General features: G+C 36.7%; 2 protein-coding genes across 2 annotated transcripts; both read left to right on the top strand.

Annotated features, from left to right (window-relative positions):
* Positions 1–2,315: 2,315 nt before the first annotated feature.
* LOC116198729 (L-type lectin-domain containing receptor kinase IX.1) lies at positions 2,316–4,627 on the top strand. The gene has a single exon (XM_031528951.1). It carries the CDS (start codon positions 2,394–2,396, stop codon positions 4,407–4,409), a length of 2,016 nt encoding a protein of 671 aa, XP_031384811.1. The 5' UTR covers positions 2,316–2,393; the 3' UTR covers positions 4,410–4,627.
* A 4,616-nt stretch (positions 4,628–9,243) lies between these two features.
* LOC116198728 (rhamnogalacturonate lyase-like) lies at positions 9,244–19,781 on the top strand. Its single transcript, XM_031528950.1, has 17 exons — positions 9,244–9,321; positions 11,865–12,019; positions 14,222–14,300; positions 14,500–14,621; positions 14,961–15,011; positions 15,235–15,354; positions 15,555–15,674; positions 15,777–15,912; positions 17,373–17,543; positions 17,673–17,828; positions 17,940–18,046; positions 18,161–18,251; positions 18,349–18,490; positions 18,586–18,745; positions 18,869–18,985; positions 19,094–19,220; positions 19,312–19,781. Exons 2-17 carry the CDS (start codon positions 11,895–11,897, stop codon positions 19,552–19,554), a joined length of 2,067 nt encoding a protein of 688 aa, XP_031384810.1. The 5' UTR covers positions 9,244–9,321; positions 11,865–11,894; the 3' UTR covers positions 19,555–19,781.
* Positions 19,782–20,537: the final 756 nt, after the last annotated feature.

The raw sequence follows: 20,537 nt of genomic DNA, 5'->3' as shown, positions 1-20,537 counted from the left end.
TAGGGGACATGTTCCAAAATTTTAGAATCAGACCCTACCCTGCTGAGTCCACCAGAACCTACCCGAAACTTGTATTATACCACAGGTTCTAAGTACCTTGTTAGAACTTGTAAATTTTTTTGTCTCGCTAAATAAAACTAAAAATATCTCATACATAATTAGTAATCACGCAAAACAGAATGTCGACATAGATTTAGATTTTTTTAATAAGTGACTATATATTTTAAATATAAGAATATCTGAATGTAACTATATATATATATATATATAATGGGAGAAATTATTATTCGGGTTCAGGTATCGGTTCCGTATTTTAATACCCTGACCCTATCCTATTTTCAATAAGAGCTACTCGGATCCTACCCTAACGGATGACCGATTCCGAGTATACCCAGTAGCCGTGCACACCGCTAACAAGAACCAAATTGATGCAACTTCACAAACTCAAGGACCAAATTGATGCAAAAAATAAGTCATGGACCTAATTGATGTAACCATCGTTAATCAGGGACCAAAACTAAAAAAAAAGTCCAAATAACTTAGTGGTCGTTTAGAGAAATTACTTAAGTAATTTACTTAAAATAAGTTACTTGAACCGCGTAGTTTTCTTTCCCATCGTAGTTTCATAGATGTTGCCACGCTCCTTAACAATGGCCCGTTTGGTAATGTAATGAAGTTAAATTTAATTTCACTTCATTTTACTTTTCCATCAATTCAACCACACAATCATTACATTTTTATCTTTTTTTTTCAAATTCTATCTCGTACGTTTTCTTAGTTATTAATATAATTAATTTTTTAACAGTAAATTTTCTCAATTATTCAATATTTTTTCCTCAATTCAACAACACAATCATTTTTTTTTATCTTCTTCTTTAAATCATCTCATATATTTTTCATAATTACTTTTATCTTTATTTCCTCAAATTAAATTAAATCAAATTAAATCAAATTTCACTCCGTTATCAAACATAACATAAGATGTTTAGATGCAGAGAAAATATCATATCCCACGGTAGACAGATTCTTCGGTGATTCTTCAGTTATTATACCTCGTAAATTGACTTGAGAAAATACCAATTAAATTATAATAAATAAAATAATGAATGATAATCACTCTATTAATTGTTGTAAGTATTCTCAATTAAAATAATATCATTGATTCTTCCTCGTGCCATCATCGTGAGACGAGGCTATTTAAAGTTTTCACTAATTAAAAGCAATGATGCCAATTATTTAAGTAATTAGCATTCTATCTCTATTTGTTACAATTTAGTTGGTGTTTATTCACGTTATCTAACAGGGTAGCATCACGAAGAACTTTATCGCCCCGTTTGGATTCAAAAAATCCTGATTTTAACTTTAACTTTAACTTTAACTCAACACACTACACAACAAAAATACACATTTCCTAATTTAAAAATTTTAACTTTAACTTTAACTCAACACACTACACAACAAAAATACACATTTCTCAAGTCAAATTTATAATCATATCTCATTTGTCATTTTCCACAATCAAAATCAAAATCAAAATCAAAGTAACTTTAACTCTGAATCCAAACGGCCCCTGTAAATCCTTCACGAGCCAGATGGATGTAAATATCATATTATATTTTATACTTCTAATTTTCAGCCGATTTCGTTGTAGACCTCTCGATCTACTTTTGTAAGCTTTTCTAATCATGTCTCATATTAAATTCCTGGGATAAGGACAACTTTTCCCAATTATTATATTTTAATGTTTCGTCAGGATAATTTCTGTCGGTTTTTAATTTGACTTACGGAAATGGGTCTTTCATATTTTGAAGGGATCAAAATCATATTTTGACGGAACAATAGAGAGCCATAGCCCACTAAAAGCAAGTAATGAAATACATAAACCTTCAACTAAGTTTCGAATTCAAATTTTATGAATATAAAAATTTTATATTGGAAGGTTTTTATTTTTTAGTGGAATGATTCAGCTCAAAATGAATTAATAAAGGTTCATTGGACTTGCAAATTTTAAAGTAAATATCGGAAAGAAATACATAAGGTTCAATAAGCAAGAATCGAATATCTCACCGCTTAAACTAAAAATAAAGATGTCTAACTTCTTCATCAAAACATTCAAGCGCAGGGACGGATCCAGTATCTTGATCGAGGGGGATGAGACCTTAGTGGCAAAAAAGAAAATAATTTTACGTGATTAGGGGCGAATATAAGTAATTACTCAAAAATATAAAAAAAAAACTTATAATTTTTCATTTAACAAAGGCGACTGTCATCCCAAATCTCCCTTCGTTCATCCCGGTTCAAGCGTATGAGCTCACCGATCAGACTAACCTTTGCAAACATTTCCTTATATATATGTATCTATATATATAATATGTGTGTGTGTGTATATATATATGAGTCTGGTCGCCACTTTCAAAGGCATCATCTTATTGAGCATGCTCAACACAATGGCCTTTTCTTTGCTTAACTTTCATACTTCCCTCTTAATCATCTCTTTCATCTTCCTTCAATTTCCAATCACCAATCCGCTTTCCTTCAGCATCTCCCGGTTCGATCCTCAATCGGCGGACATAATCTATGAGGGAGATGCGAGACCGAACGTTGGAACTATTGACTTCACAAGCCCCACGTACGCATGCCATGTAGGCCGGGCCACCTACTCAAAGAAGTTCCGGGTCTGGGACTCCATCTCCAAGCAGACCTCTGACTTCACCTCCCGCTTCTCCTTCGGGATTGACACTCAGAACCAAACCCAGTATGGCGCAGGGCTTGCGTTTTTCCTCGCACCAGTAGGGTTCCAGATCCCAGTCAATTCGGTTGGTGGCTTTCTAGGACTCTTCAATACAACGAACAGCGACTCGTCTCAGAACCGGATTGTGGTGGTTGAGTTCGACACGTTCGTGAACCCTGAGTGGGACCCGTCCTATCAGCATGTCGGGATCAACAAGAACTCGATATCTTCAGCTGTTACAACCCCCTGGAATGCAAGCGTCCACAGTGGAGACACGGCTGATGTGTTGGTTTCGTATAACGCAACCACGAAGAACCTGACTGTTTCATGGAGTTACCATCTGACGGCAAGCCTTGGTGAGAATACGAGCCTTTCTTACCCTATCGACCTCATGACCGTCCTACCTGAGTGGGTTGTGATGGGCTTTTCGGCCTCCACTGGCTATTACATGGAGCGCCACCAGGTCTTGTCTTGGTCCTTCAATTCCAACCTCCATGACAAGGAAGAAAAGGCGGACCCTACAAGGGTAAAACTGGCTGTCGGAATTGCGGTTCCAGTCGGAGTTCTTATGGCCGGTGCCATGGTGGTAGTTTTCGGGTTTATGTGGAAGCGGAAGCGCAGATTGGAGAGGAAGAAACAAACGTTGGCCGAGGAAAGGAACCTGACATCGATAAATGATGAGCTCGAGAGAGGAGCAGGACCAAGAAGGTTTTCCTATGAAGACCTTGCTTCAGCCACCAATAACTTCTCGGTCGACAGGAAGCTGGGCGAAGGAGGTTTCGGGATGGTGTATCGAGGATATTTGGTTAATTTGGACATGGTAGTTGCTGTGAAGAAAATATCAAGAGGGTCTAAACAAGGCAAAAAGGAATTTATCACCGAGGTGAAGGTCTTCAGTAGCTTGAGGCACAGGAACTTGGTACAGCTCATAGGTTGGTGCCATGAAGGGACCGAGTTTTTGCTCGTTTACGAGTTCATGCCTAACGGGAGCCTCGATTCTCACCTCTTCGGAAAGAGGAACCCCCTCAATTGGGCGGTCAGGTATAAGATCTCGCTCGGTCTTGCTTCCGCGCTCTTGTATTTGCACGAAGAGTGGGAGCAGTGCGTTGTGCATAGGGATATTAAGTCAAGTAATATTATGCTAGACTCCAGCTTCAGTGTCAAGCTCGGCGACTTCGGTCTTGCAAGGCTGATGGACCACGAGCTGGGCCCCCAAACGACCGGGCTAGCTGGGACCTTTGGGTACCTGGCCCCGGAATATGTGAGCACGGGCAGGGCAAGTAAAGAGTCCGATGTTTACAGCTTCGGGGTGGTCCTACTGGAGATTGTCACCGGAAGGAAGTCAGTTGATCCTTTTGAGCAGAATGCTCACACCGGTCTTGTGGAGTGGGTGTGGAATCTATACGGAAACGGGAGAACTTTATCGGCAGTCGACCAGAGGCTCCACATGGATTTCGATGGGAAGCAGGCGGAGCGCCTGATGATCGTGGGTCTGTGGTGCGCTCACCCTGATCGGGCCCTGAGACCATCGATCAGGCAAGCGCTTCAGGCTCTCAATTTTGAGGTGGCGGTCCCTAGTCTTCCGCCCAACATGCCTGTCGCAGTGTACCACATACCAACGCCGTCGGTCAGCTCCGGCGAGCCTTTCATCACCACAAGCATGGAAGAGGGACGTTGAGCCAATGTAGTATACACAAGATAATAGAAAATGCTCCATGCGTATATTTGATCTCAATAGACTTTGCCTTTCTACGTGTTGGGAAATTTCAAATCCTGCAATTGTAATTTGAAGAGAAATTCGCAAATAGTGTGTTCATATTATTTCTCAATGTTAATCGGAATAAAGGTTATATACTCCTGTCATTGAATGTAAACTCTTAATTAAACTGGTCCGGAACTTGCTTTATCTGCATTGGACTTGTTCTACCGCTACATGCAGCACGGTACTATGCACATTATATGCTTAATGTACTATCTTTCGAAATTATTCGAGGTTAGGAATTTTTGTTGTAAGGTGACTAACTTGTTTAATTCAAGCAACAAATCATGAATTACCTGCTGACGAGGAAATATGGTTAAATTTGACTTATTGAGCGTGTGGGACAAATCAGAGCTTACTAGAACATATATTATAATGAAGTTATTGATGCGTTCAAACCCAGGAAGGTATTTTAAATGCATGCGCTCTTACATGTGACAGGTATAATAATGTTGATACGGAGTAAGGAGATTTGATGCAGGGACACAAGTCGCTGCTCGAAATCATGAGATCTCAGGTTTAATTCTAGTCAGTGAGATTTCTGTTTCTTTTTATTTAGCTTTACTATTTCTATTATTATACTAGACCATATATCTTTTTTATGATCGAAAAAAATAATATTGATATCTCATATATTCTTAAAAAATTTAATATTTTGATGGATGTATTTATTATCTTTTTTCTTGCTATTTCTTACACCCAAATAAAAAAAATTACACGGGAACGGGACGTAAAGACCTCGATAATATCACCACTCACCAACAAGAACAAGGAGATGAGCTATTAAAGAGTTTTAGTCTAACTGGATTAATTAGAATCCATTGAACTTCTAAATACCTTGGTGCACGCCGAAAAAAAAAAAAGTTATAGCCCTAGTTCATAGGATGAATTAATAACCCAGGTTTCTTATCAGGTAAGTAATCTAATACACTCTGGAGGAGGTTCAATGCATACACACGCTTGACCTAGAATTCATGAGGGTTTTTTTGGATTGATACACGTCGTTAATTCCAATGTACGACCGTACAATATTAAATTCTACTATAAGCTGACGGACCATGTCCAATGCGATAAAACTGTGCCCCTCTGAAAGTGATATTCTTATTAACAGTTATTGGAGAAGTAGTAATTTATTTCTAGATAATTTAATTTAAGGATTTTAATGGGATTTAATGAAAGCTCCATCAAAATTAAAATATCGCGGTAGTTGTTGAAAATGAGCAACGCTAAGACAAAGACTATAATTCATAGCACAAATTTATAATTTTATATTTTCTGTCTTTTATTTTTTTTGGTAAAATTATTATGTCTTTTTTTATCTAGCCTTCTGCCTTCATTAATTTATCATGCTTATGAGCTGCTCTCGCCTTCCCAATGGCCCTTCATGACCATCCTAGCTAGCCCACTTTAATTCAATGTACCGTACCAAATGTCGATTTGATCCCGAAGCTCTGGACATATAATATAAACTACGTGGGGACATGAGATGCTTCAGTTGGAGTCACCCATTTTACCCATCCCAACAAGTTTTGGTCACGTCAGTGGAATTCCGTTCTCTAAGGAGGTCCGAATCTGGGATTACTGGTCCAAGAAATTTTTAGGATTACTGGTCCGAATCCGAATTTCGGACTTCACACTTCCCATTCAGTATTGGCACGAACAGGGCTCCCCGGGATCATAAGCAGATAGTTGGGTGATGTTAATCGGAAAACTGGGGTGCCTGATATTGTCTTTAAGGAATGCGCATCTGATCCTTGTTCAAGATATCTCCTTGAACTCCACGCCTGAATAATCTGCAAGAAAGGAAATATCAGGAGGGAATCCCGATTTCTCTTTCCGATACTTAAATAAGTATAATTGTGTGGTAAGAGTGAATGAATCTCAGAAAAGTTGCGTACCTCGGATATTTATAAGTGTGTAGTGACCATTGGCGGTTACGTGGAAAGGGGTTCGATTTCAAATTCGAATGGACACTTTGTACCTGTTTCTGTTATTAGGCTTTGGACCCCTATATATCAATTTTGGACCATGTCTTTTACGGGTTTCATATAGTGACCCTTATTTCCGGGACCATCACTTGGTTAGCTCTCTTCCACGCCCTGATCGAATGTCAGATCCCCTCAAAATCGGCTATTGAGGTTCATAACACTCAGCCCAAAACTACATGGACTGGGCCTCCAAACCAGTCCAAACCTTTAACCAAGCCAATTATTCAATGTTTGATTGGCTAATATGAGGATTTAATGGCTCGTTTGGTTTTGCAACCAAATTTTTAAAATTTTAACTCTAATTTTAACTCTACTCACTACACAACAAAAATCAACAACACAATTATTACATTTCCTTTTTTCTTTAACTTTTTTAACCAGTTAATTCAATTTTTAATATTAAATTCTCTCAATTATCCATTACTTTTTCCACAATTCAACAATATAATAATTACTTTCTCTCAACTATTCATTATTTTTTCACACTTTTTCTCATTATTCAACAACACAATCATTACAATCCAATTAAAATCAAAACTCAACTCTACTTAATTCTAAAATCAAACACACCATAAGAATCTATCCTTGAATAGCCCGAGGATTCTCGTGTTGTGGAGTCCCAGGCCGCAAAAATTGGGAAGAAGGATACTTGTAAGACATACGTACTAATTACATTCCGATTCATTTTTTCAAAAATCGATATTGTTGGACTTTCTTAGTAATATGGCATTATTCATAAATGTAAAAATGTCCGAACTGAGCGAACTGGATTAGTCGAGGCCTTGTGGACTTCCGAATACCACGGTACAAAAAAAAAAGAAGTCTGAACTGACACCATTTTATAATTTGTTTCTAAAAAATTGGAGCGAGGTTCCACAATTATCTTTCTACACTTTCTAAATAGAGAATAATGTTTGGCGAAGATTTTAAAGTCAGAATTTAGGTCAAATTTGAAAGTGATGCTTTTCCCTGGGACAACACCCTCCTTCGCGTGGGTATTGCGTGGTCTTTTCACAATCATCATCGTGTATCACGTGCACTTAAATAAATATCCTCTCAAGAACTGACTACGAGCCGATGAGCGAATTCACCAGAATCGTAACGCACTCTGATATCATATAAAATATTTATCAGCTTAAAAATAGTTGGGTGTAAGCTGACAAGAGAGTTTGCGTAATGATATGAATTTAAATATTCTCTTTTTATTTTTTTTAAATATTAGAATATTTCACATTTTCACTTGTAAATAATATCTACTTTGCTTGGCAGGACCAAATTTTCGTTGAAAAGAGTTGATGGTTTCCCAAATAAAAATTGTCCTACCGGTAACGGAAAGAGAGTCAAAGAGAGAGGGAAGAACCAAATACAAGTGGAATGTATGCCGAGAAGAACAACATATTCCTGATTAACCTTTCATTCTCCATCACATCCAATCGTTCGCTTACAGGTGAAACTAAATACGATTTACAATTGTTTGTAAATACTACCAAGCGATCTCATTGCAAATGACTGTGATTCAGTTAAGTTGAAACTAAATATACACTATTAAATATAAGGACGACGTAGTGGTACACGTCCTCACCTGCTAACCAAGATATATCAAATTTAATATACTATTAGATTATTCATACATATTTTTTTGGTGTGAATTATGATATTCGGAATCCCAATTGAGCCTCAATTAGTCCACACGAGCCGGGTTGACCTACTAAAGAGGAAAATTCTTTCAGCATGAATTTTCTGCATTTACAAGGATTCGAACCCGAAAGCTTACTTAAGCGGAATAAGTATTGAACTGTTTGCACCAATCCATGTTGATAATTACCCGTATCTCTTTATTAAATATTATATTTTTATTTAATTATATTAAACTTGTAGGCGTCCTTTATAATAGAAAAAAATATGCACCATAGGTAAAAATTAAATCACCATTCTTTAAAGAACATAGAGAAAGAGTGTATCAATTAATGACATTAATGTAAAACTGCAATTATTTCCCATGAGCTCATCTAACATAGAAATACTACAATATCATATTTTCAAATTTTCAATAATGGAATTTCAAAACAGAAGAAATTTCATATTTTGACTTATATTCCCAGGATTTTGGTAAACGAATAAACTTTTATGTCATTCATATTAATCTAATCATACTCGAACCCAACGACCCCTTAATGGATCTCTCAAGTTTGAGTTCACACGCTTCCCTAACAGTATTAGGTGCCATATGGGGTGTTTTTGACATTTTGCACCCTTATATTCCTAGAATTTTGGTAAATGAATAAACTTTTTCGTTATTCATATTAATCTAACCATACTCGAACCCAATGGCCCCTTAATGGATCTCTCAAGTTTGAGTTCACACGCTTCTCTAACTGTATTAGGTGCCATGTGGGGTGTTTTGACATTTTGCACCACATCATCTGTAAATTGTAGTCAATTTCTTAACCATATAAGTAATTAACAAGGAATAATAGAGCCCTTTTCTTTTTTTTTTTTCCCGGCGGTGGAATAATAGCTCTTTTGTCACGTCCAACCAAGTTACCGTAAATAATAACAAGTATAAACATCAAAATTAGGAAAAAGCAAATTGTTATTACCCAATATATCTCAATTATGAGTCACCCCAAAGAAAAACCATTAATACTGCCATCTAATATGGAAACTGTAATAATTGTAACCCTATCTTTGGTTTTGAAGGGTGAGAGCTTAAAAAGGCTTCTTTCTCGGCCATTCATCACACAACAAAACATTGAAATGAAACATTGATACGATCGGATAATAGAAAGGTTTCAAGTTCACTGGATTCAGCTTGTAAGGCGAGCCAGCGTGTGTTGGTAAAGGTATATGCTGTCTCGATTTACCCCTTCTACTTGAATCATTAAATACTTTCTTGGGTTCACTTCGTGACCTATTTCAAGTCGACACACGAATGGAATGAGTATTAGCTAATAAGCATTAGATATATCGATGGTGTCACAGAAAAAAATCATTTCATTAAACCTTTATTAGCAAAAACAAACGTTTTTCTTTTTGGTACAAAAAAGGTTTTTTTTTTTCATTTCCGGAAAGAGACCAGTTGTAAATTTTACTGTTCATGTTATAAACGGTTTTATGAGATTCTTTTGGCCGTTGGATCAAACCGGAGATTCCCACGAGCGGTAGAATTCGTCCCCCGACCTCACATAACCAATAAAGAACTAATTCTGCCGATGTCAAAATGGTGCAAATGATTTCACACTTTTTTTTTTTAAGTAAGATCTCGAAGAAAAATATCAAGAGTAAAGAAAATTCAAGAATTGTGATCAAATCCAAGTCGATGCGTGAGCGGGGTTTAGAGACTCAGTTAAATAGAAAGAAAATACATTCTGATCTCATCGAAAAAAAAATAAATTATAATTGTAGTTCTAAGTCCAAATACTAACATAAATTTTTTATTATAAAATTGTGAAAATTTAGCCTAAGTCATATGCCCTCCACTATTGATGTATGTGGGGCGGTCGCCAAAGTATTTCTCTTAAATTTAATTATCGACTAGGACTTCATCTACCCAGCCCAAAGAAAAGGTAGCTACGAAAAAAATTAAGCGAGTGCTCCAAATGAATAACTGCTGACCTAAACCAACATGTAAATTGTCATATGAAGTACCAATCGCTGAAAATATTTCGTAAATGATTTTAACACAAATCCGATGGTTTTCGGATAATCGCACGTGTGTGTATATTGTCAAGCTTTAGTCAAGTAATTATCTGATTTGTCTACCTAGTTAATTAACGAATCCCGACTAGAAGGGCGACTGCAGGTATTGTCTACTAAACATGCTTTGAATTCACATTAGTTTGGTCAATTAAATTTCAAGTTATTTACTTTGTCGTCATTATTCATCCGGGTCCAAAGTTACAACTGGTTGATCTCCTCCGTCGCCGTTAGTCCAGTTTCTACCTTTTGAATTAATTTGAGTGCTCAAGTCTTCGGAAGATGAAAGGAAGTTTCAATCCCAATTCTAAATTATCACTGCCATAATGACTTATTTATGCAATTAAGGGCAAAGTAAAAGTATAATGATGTTATTTAGAATCCTCAGTTGGACCAAACCTGTCATGTAAAATTGGGGTTTCGAAGAAAAAAATGCAAATCATGCACGTATTTATCGCCTTAATTGCTCGGAACATGTCGTGTTTTCCCTGGTTTCTCTAAATGAAATTCCCACAAACAATATTAGGTCTAATTCAATGTAAGATATTTGTCCAAGAGGACTTCTCTATGATAACTCTTCATGCCAACTGTCTACAAATTAGGCGATACAATTGTTTGCAGACCAGACATGAGCAATGTTTGAATTAATTAATTATCCGAAAATTAATAATTAATTTCTTGTTTTGCTATTGGCTGTATTTTCCCAAGTCTGAATTTTAACCTTTAAGGAAGCATTCAGAAGTTAGACCCGTCAATTGACTTTCGAGAAGGAATACAAAATTTCTCAAAAAAATTTGGCAGCACATTTACAAATTGTATTTTCCAGTCAATTAACACAATTACGGGAATGGATTGCTGCTTAAAATTTGTTCGGGCCACAAATTCCATTTGCCATGCCGTATACGACCCAACAGTTTGATCAAACATAAAGACTGGAAAATGTTATATTGACAAACACTATTACACAACATCTTATGGTTAATATCTCAATTAATTAGCAGTGCAGTCAGATAATTTATCACGTTACTACGCCTAAAAATATGTATCCTGTACCGCCGACATGACAAGGTATTGTGCTATGTATTTTTTTTATATTACACATTGGTCTCCGAAAAACAAACAGCTAAGTTTCAACTAAATTTGTTCCAATCAAATCAGTCCACCAAAAGATAAAACTCTTCCAATTGTAATTTTTTTCCATTCACAATACTCGAATCGGAGACCTTGTTTAAGAGAGAATAAATGCCGAATCACTCAAATCAATTTATGTTATTGCCCTATTATATTAATTAATCTTGGACTAATTATGGAACCCAAACATCAATCCCTTGTGCTTATCTTTCCTGAGAAACAAAAGTTTTTTGGTGTTTCCCTTTCACAAATCATGCACGCCGACCTTTGCAAAGGGCACTAAACGTACACTTTTCGTCCAACAACAAAACCCCAAGGCGAAAAAATAAGACCAAATTGTCTCTGATTTGATTCTTCAACGGGGCTTACCTTCCCTCCAAACCAATTTCATCAACCACATTATATATATATATATACACACACACACACACACATATATGCATGCACACACACACACATATATATATATCACCTCTCTTCTAGACCAAACCTTCTGTATAAGCAGAGACCTATTTTGTTACTTCTTCCTGATCATCAAATTCTTAAAATCTCTTCTCAGCTTCAACTAAGTGTTGTATCAGCCAAAACAATGGCAGCTGAGAGGAGCTGTGGGAGGCGGCCGGGCTTCCAGGGTGGCAGAAGTTTGTGGATGGTGGCGGCAGTTCAGTTCCTCCTCTTGCTTTCAATATCGGCTCGGAAGGATATTTCGCATGGGTAACATATATCGCACCTTCCGTTTTTTCTGTTAAGAATTGCTTCCTGTATATTGATATCCCTCTACATTATCACGCTAGTTTGTGTTTTGAAAGGATTTTTTTTTTGTGGATATAATTCTTCAGAATAATACAAATACAAACTCTCATTACTATTTAGTTGTCAACCTTCGATTCATCTACACTTTCAGAACTTTTGATGAATATCGATCATCACGTCTTCGTCTTGAAAGACTTTGGTTTGGTTTTCTTCGTCGACTACTGTTTCTCAGTCGTTTGTCGATACAAGTTTCTTCCTCTTTTTATGTTTTTCCACTTTTCGTCTATCATGGGAACACTTTTTATCAATGCCCATGAGAGGGATATATATATATATATATAATTGTATATATCTTTTGTGTTGGTGGAGAGGCAAAGGATAGTGGTGTTGCCCTTTTCAAACTGCTTGTTCTTTCGTTTTATTCTTTTCCTTTTTGCTATGTTACATATATGTAAATATATGTACACATCTTTATGTTACTTATTCCCTTTTGAATTGTATACCCGTATACATAAACGGAAAAAAAAGGAGGGTACAGCTATAGAATATTGCGAAAGAAAGGAATAATGTGTAAATTTTGTTCCCATTGGAAAACCAACCTAAGGTAAAGCTATATATATATATATATATATAAATAAGTCTTCCTGTCTTATTCCTTCTTCCAAATTGCCCACTTTTCGGAAATGCCCCTCAAATTGAAAGTCTAATGTGAAAGACGAACTTACATCCATTCACCGTTGGCTCAGATGATGAGACAATATGTTCCGACTCTACCTATAATCTAAAATTAAAATTTCATTAAGAGGCCATGGATATTAATTTCTGTTAATATAAATTTCGTAGATGTCATGTTTGGAAAGGCTTAAGATGTGACTGGTTCGTGTTAAAAGATAAACTATACCACTTATGAATTCTCTTTTGTTAGTTAATTCTTCCTTAATAGATTAGGTTCCTGCATAATTTCAGTTGAGTAAGCAACTGAAATTGAGAGGATGAACGACTAAGCATGTGGATTACGAACCTGATATTATCTAGTTTTAGGAACTAAAATTGATTAATCTTTCTGTATGCATCGTGTGGACAAACATTAATTATTATCGATTTTCCCATACTTTGCATTTTTATTCTAACGATCAACAATTATTTGATAGAACTAGAAGTCTCATTTTTGTCGTTTTGATCTAATAAATAGTATGGAGAAAAAAAAAGGAGAGAAGATGAAATTCTCTATATATATGAATTACAAAGGAGGTCAGAGGCGTAATAGGGGACATGTGATGGCGAAAAAAATGATCATGAGAAACCTCACTAGCTAAGCCAGAATCTCCTAGAAGAACGTTTCCTAATTGTTGCATCGCTAAATTTAGACTTGGAAAAATTAATGATTCCGTTTTGGCATTGAGAGGAATGAAGTCCAATCAGGACATACCAAATGAGGGTAGGAATGAAACTCATGATAAAAAAATCAATGTATTTGACAGCTCAGAGCTTGCGGCATGTCACATTAGATAACAACAGCTGAGATTTCATATTTGATCCATATTTTATCTGTTATAAGGAGTGCTTATAGGCCTATACAAGTAAATGAAAAGTTAAATAAAGAGGTACATGTAGTCTTTCACTGACATTAATAGAATCTGAATTCTCTGATTTATAGGTGAAAGTTGAGCTACTGCACTAAACGTCATTTCTCATCCTCTCGCAAATTTATCTCTTGAGCACACCAAACTTTGACAATGGTTCATTTAACTCTTTCACCTGCTCCTGTAGAGGTTGACAACTTATATGTTAATTTTTGGGCTGATGGGGTTAGTTAAAAGAACTACTTTCAGATGCTAATCTGGGAGTTCCTATTGGGTTAGGAGTTGAAAAATGTTGAAGCTTGAAAATCTCGATGGGTCAATTTGTCAAAAGTGGGGATGATGTTGGGTGATCAACTTATTTTTCTCTAGAGATTATTATTATTATTATTATTATTACAAGAGAAGGCACATAGATTTGATAATGAAATAAAAATAAATAAATAAAGTAATATGAAAAGTTTTAGTGACGAAAATAAAAACTGCAGGTGGCCCCTTTTTCTCCGGGAGAATTAACATTTGACTCGTCAATAACCGACATTAATAATTATTGATCACAAGTGCCGTATATTCTGCATTGCAGAAATGTCAAAGGCAGGAGCAGTAGCAGAACGGAAGCATCAACGGGTCATCCGGTTAACCTGCAAGTGACCAAAGATCTGGTAAATAGCATATATATATATATATATATATATATTTCTTCCACCAACCACACTACTAATTTTTTTCGTTCATCTCTATGCAAATTTTGGTAATTATTCTTTCAAGGTAATTAATAATATATATGTTTCATAATGAGAAATAAATTTTGACGAAAAATTAATGTATATATATACCTTTTCGGGCTGTAATCTTTTGCAGGTGGTGATGGACAATGGGATGGTCCAAGTATCATTATCTAATCCAGGAGGATATGTAGTTGCCATAAAATATGGTGGCATGGATAACTTGCTCGAAGCCCATAACAAAGCCAATGACAGAGGGTTCGATAATTATCTTTTTTATTCTTGTCGTTCATCGATAATTAATTCTCACTTTATTTTGATTTTGTGTATTTCTAAGTAAAGAAAAAAATACGTACTAAAATTGATAAAATGCGAAAAATTTAAATTCTTTTTAATAATCAACCCTTAATTTTAACCAATAATAGCTGTGGAAATTAAATAGTTTCTAGAAAACATTAGCCTAAGATGGAGAGAGAGAGAGAGAGAGAGAGAGAGAAGGCTGTTCACAAAAGTGAAGCACGTTTAGGAAAGAAAATTTTGTAAATGTCATTGTTCCTTATGAAATAAAGTTTTATTAATATTTATATTTGGTTTCAGGTACTTGGATGTGGTGTGGAATTGGCCAGAAGAATCCAGTAAAATTGAAAGGTAAGCATTATTTATAGTTATACTTACGGTCAAATCTATACCTGAACGGGATTAAAACCCATCATGGTCTCATGCACTGAAAAAAAAAAATCTATATCCTTAGAGCCATGCATGTAATTAAAAAAAAATATGTTTAAAAAATTATATGTTTATTGCCATTAATCAAAAGTCTATAAAATACTTTTTACTATTATTGAAATTCCCTCTTTGTAACTCTCTGCAGGGTAGCTGGAACAAAATTCAGCATCATAACCCAAACCCAAGACATTGTGGAAATATCCTTCTTGAGAACATGGGAGAAATCATCTGCTGCTTATGTCTCTCCATTTATCATCGACCAGAGGTTTCATTTGTCAACTTTGTTTTTCTTTCGGGATATGCTATATATTGTGAGTTCATGTCAGTCGTTCATCGATTAAATAATGGAAAAAAAAGCGTGCATATTGGTCTAATTGGTTCGAACTTATAGGTGTCGATGTAACTCATGTTACAGGTATACGATAGCTCTAATTGATATGAAATTGACTTATTAATATAATGCAGGTATATAATGCGTCGTGGTATCTCAGGATTCTACTATTACACCATATTCGAGCACCAAAAACAATGGCCCGCGTTTAGAATTGATCAGGCGAGGGTCGTATTCAAAACCAATGGAGAACAGTAAGTTTCTCTCCTTTCCATTTTCAGGTTCCAATATTTGGTTCTCCTTATGGCCTTCAGTATGTGTAACGTTATATTGTACTAATGTGTTAATGCATGTAGATTTCAGTTTATGGCCATATCAGACTACAAACAAAGAGTTATGCCTACACCAGATGATCGGACAACGGGTAAACCCCTTGCCTACCCCGAAGCTGTCCTACTCACACATCCGTCCAATCCCGACCTTAAAGGAGAGGTAATAACATACATATTGCCATGTTAGTATACTAACAGCTTCGATTAGGGCCAATATATATACTCGTTGGTTTAATACATAATTGTTTCTCCATGAAATGACGATGTATCATCAGTCTATTAACTAAAACAAATTCCGGTTCATGCGTTAATTTGACTCTGATTACAAGATAATTACAAGATACTCCAAATTCCTATTTTGTAGAGAAAATATGTCCAGATGTAGCGCAGGAGTTCTCTCTGACGTAATAAACGTGGGTCTAATCTATTTATACTTATATATGAGAGTTCTAAAAGTGAATTCTCCTTTACTTGACATGACATGTGTCCATTAATTATTGGTTAATTCACTTTTTTCTTCAAAAACTTCCCCATAATATTTTTGATCTTCATATTAGTCCTTCTAAATTCCCAAGAAATATTTTTCCTTTCAAAAGTTCTCCAAAACTCTTAATATGAAAAATAAACTTATTTAATATTTTACTTAACGAGTTGTCATAGTTTTATGCAAGCATAATCTATATTAATTTGAATGTTATATGTTTCCTCATTTTCTTGAACTTTCATTAGCTCACTCAAATTTTTTAATCCACAAATAACATTATATAGTTCGCAATATTTGATAATCTGTATAAAGGAATATTAGTGGAGTTCATCTTAGAAATAATTAAATATAGCATATTCAAGAAAATTAAAATAATTTCAAACTTAAGATAATTTAACGAGTTTCAAATATTATTTTATCGTGAAATTAATCCGCAACCAGGAATTATTTCTAGTTAATGTCAAAGTTGGGATTGCAGAATTGGACTCCTTATTTCCTTTGATTAGTCTTTTAGTGGATGACTTTTACGAATGAATTAATATAATCTCAATTATAGGTTATTAGAAATTTCTGGAAGTTAATAATTAAAGGAACAGACTTTATCGGGCGTATAACTTCTTTCTCAACTGAAAAAAACTATATTATAGAGAGGAAGAACAACTTTTGTCCTGTTTTATCTTCCACTTCGGACTTTGGTCGGGCAACATAGTATTCTTTAAGAAAAGTTAGAATAGTGTTTTGAGTTGATACCTTCATCAATCTCAGCCACGAAACTATTCGCATGCTTTATGGACATTCTTCATAGTTTAATATTGGCCTCTTATAGTTAGGTAAAATTCTTTCGGGGTCACATGCCGTGGGGCAAACTCGGTACGAAAAGTAAATATGAGATTGTTGCTCAGACATTCACATCACACGGGATGAGATTGTGATTCCTTTCCATGTTAAAATAACATGCAGGAAAGGATCTTTGTACATGTTACCAACATTAATCTAACGTTGTGCTCTCGTGGTGGGAGAGGACACTATGGCTCTATGTCGAACACCTGATAATCTTTATTTATCTCAATATTACATGATCAATGGTTTAATGGTTCCGGTTCACTTACGTAATATTTACTTTGCTATGTGAGCAGGTGGATGACAAGTATCAGTACTCGAGCGAGAGCCAGGATACCAGGGTGCACGGATGGATAAGCAAGGACCCGGTCGTGGGCTTCTGGATGATCTCCACCAGTGATGAGTTCCGGAGTGGTGGTCCGGTCAAGCAAGAGCTCACCTCCCATGTTGGACCCACCACGATCAACGTACGTTTCAGTTCCATGTACAGTGAATATAAATGATCTTATCATAGTTAAGGATCACGAAAACAATCTTGCCTAAGCTATCGATGATTTTAGTTATTTATCATGCCGGCTTCCTCATGTTTGCTTTAGACCTTTATGAGCACTCACTATGTGGGACGCGAGATGGAGACCTATTTTGCCGATGGAGAGCCATGGAAGAAGGTGTTTGGGCCTTTTCTGGTGTATCTCAACTCGGATCCTCACCAGGGAAATTACTCTGCACTTTGGGAAGATGCCAAGAGACAGGTCGGTAGCAGATATATACATTTCGATAATCAAACATTAACGATGAAGTCGTAGGTCTAAAAGATATATATATATATATAGAAGTTGATCTCCGTTTTTCATTCCAAACAGATGTTGATCGATGCCGAAAGTTGGCCTTACAATTTCACACAGTCTGAAGACTTCCCTCCTTCTAGTCAGCGAGGGACTGTCACTGGTCAGCTTCTGATCCGGGACAGGTTCGTATATACACAACACTTCATTAAGTATGAAAGTGTAAAATTACGTGTAGGTGCATGTATATGTCACTATTGTATCGTTCTGCTCATGAAAATAAGCCCGATGCATTTCAGATACATAAGCAAGAAGGATTTGTGGGCTGACTCTGCATACGTGGGATTGGCAGCACCGGGCGAGGCAGGATCATGGCAAACCGAAACCAAGGTTAATCTTGGTCTATTCTCGCTTCTCAATTCTGCTTCACCAGAGAATCTTTATATATATGTTGTTCTGATATTATTATTCCGACTCAATTTTTCAGGGCTATCAGTTCTGGGCAAGAGCAGATACTTCAGGTAGCTTCACGATAACGAATGTCCGGGCAGGTGCTTACAACTTATACGCATGGGTTCCTGGGACCGTTGGGGATTATAAGTACGAAACCACCGTCACGGTCACACCAGGTATATAAATAGCTTGATTGACTGACTCTCTATATATCCTAGAACCACAGCTTAATCATATAACTGCTTCCTGCATTGTTTCCGGCGATATCTAGGGTCTCTGATCAAGTTGGGCAGTCTTGTGTATGAGTCTCCAAGAAGTGGCCCCACGCTGTGGGAAATCGGCTACCCGGACCGCACAGCAGCTGAGTTTCACGTGCCAAACCCATCGCCGCTGCTACTGAACAAGCTATATGTCAACCTGAAACCTGACTGGTATGCTCCATCGACACGATCACAAGACATCCAGCACTTCAATATATGTTGTGTGCGAGCTGGCAATAACACAATGAAATTGATGTATTGTTTTTCGGCTTCCTTTCTCTCTCTTTTGTGCAGGTTTAGGCAATATGGCTTGTGGGAAAGGTATGGGGAGCTGTACCCGGAAGATGATCTGGTTTTCACAGTCGGGACTAGTAAGTATCAGAAAGACTGGTTCTTCGCGCATGTTACTAGGTAGGTTTATTTCATCTCCGAGTCAGTAACTCTAATGAACATTCGTCTGCAGATGAGGTCCTAACTTAACTCGGACAAAATTCTAATCCGGATTTCGATTGTGTACAGGAACAAAGGAAACTCGACATTCGAGCCCACTACATGGCAGGTAAAATTTGAGCTTCGAGATGTCAGCCCAAAGGAAACTTACACACTCCAATTGGCATTGGCTTCTGCCACCTTTTCGGAGATTCAGGTGAGATTATAGATTTATATTTTTTTGTTCGTGTAGTCAGATTTGCTCCAATTCTTCTCCTCTTGACCGGGTTAAATGTTTGTCTTCTAAGGTACGGTTCAATGACCCAAAAATGGGGAAACCCCTCTTCACAACAATGTTAATCGGGTCGGACAACGCCATTGCCAGACACGGGATTCACGGCGTGCACCATTTCTACAGCATCCAAGTGCCCGGTAGCTATCTACAAAAAGGAAGCAACACCCTCTACCTCACCCAGGCCCGTGCCAGAGGCCTCTTTGAAGGGGTCATGTACGATTACCTTCGTCTCGAGGGCCCTCCGAATTCGTTATGAGATGAGAAAAGTTAAGACTGAAATTTAGCAATTCTTTCAAGAATTCTTCCAGTCTTTTCTCTTTCTGGCAGAGAAAGGCGGAAATATGTAGTTAATATTTATTAATTGATAATTGATAAGAGGAAACTATGATTTTTCCTTCTTTGTCCCTGAAAAGCATTGGGACGGGCATACATATCTGGATGCGTACAAACAGTATATGATAAAGGCAGATTCCAGTGACGCAATTATTATTTTTATTTTTTTAACTGGTGAATGAGGATGTGGCAGTACAATTAAGAACAGTTGAGGATGAAATGAAAAATGGATTTGTCTCTCCCCGGCCAAATAAAATAAATGAGAAGGGTTAATATGGACTTTGGGTATCAACAATCTAACCGTTTAAGCTTTGGGTATCTCACTCAGCCCTGCGCCCAAGGTCCTTCCAAGGTTTGATGTTCGACTACATTTGCTTCGAAGGCCCTCCGTACTGAGATGCAGGAACATTTGGCGCTCTGCTTCTTTCCAGTTATGCTGAGATGACAATATTGTAGTTCGTGTTCTTCATATATGCAGTAAACAACTCTCGATCGCATAGATATGATTTGTTATTTTTCTAAAAGTGGAGTCCGGCCGTGGATCATTGGGTCTTTAATTTGTTGATTCTCGAGGGTATATATCAATTTCTGTTTAACAATCAATAAAAGTGTGGATATTTCTTTGCAGCTCATCTATTGAATTGATGAGATGTCGTTTTCATATTTCCTTTAGCAAGTTATGCTTCTCTCTTGTGGTGCATTAGGAGGATTAAGCTTACGTAAGAGATGGCCCAATAGTGAAATTTCCATCCTATACATTAGTCGAAATGAACGGGCAAATTGATTTTCATCCCATAAGTTTCAATGTTTAAGGTAGGAAACAAGTTTGGTGCCAGCCCGGCATTTAGGCAGAGCACTAATTGCGCTCGAGACCTAGAGAACTACTGCCCCGAAATTCCCGTATAT

Source organism: Punica granatum, chromosome 3 (genome assembly GCF_007655135.1).
Source record: "Punica granatum isolate Tunisia-2019 chromosome 3, ASM765513v2, whole genome shotgun sequence".
NCBI classification, from domain to species: Eukaryota; Viridiplantae; Streptophyta; class Magnoliopsida; order Myrtales; family Lythraceae; genus Punica; species Punica granatum.
Note: the sequence above shows the minus strand (reverse complement) of the source record. Positions and strands in the feature narration are given on the sequence as shown.

Bases quoted from the DNA above. Each gene is read 5' to 3' on its own strand.
- LOC116198729 (XM_031528951.1), top strand. From the start codon at position 2,394: ATGAGTCTGGTCGCCACTTTCAAAGGCATCATCTTATTGAGCATGCTC.
- LOC116198728 (XM_031528950.1), top strand. From the start codon at position 11,895: ATGGCAGCTGAGAGGAGCTGTGGGAGGCGGCCGGGCTTCCAGGGTGGC. The intron at 12,020-14,221 runs GTAACATATATC...TCTGCATTGCAG, and splicing joins CGGAAGGATATTTCGCATGG to AAATGTCAAAGGCAGGAGCA. The intron at 15,675-15,776 runs GTAAGTTTCTCT...TAATGCATGTAG, and splicing joins TTCAAAACCAATGGAGAACA to ATTTCAGTTTATGGCCATAT.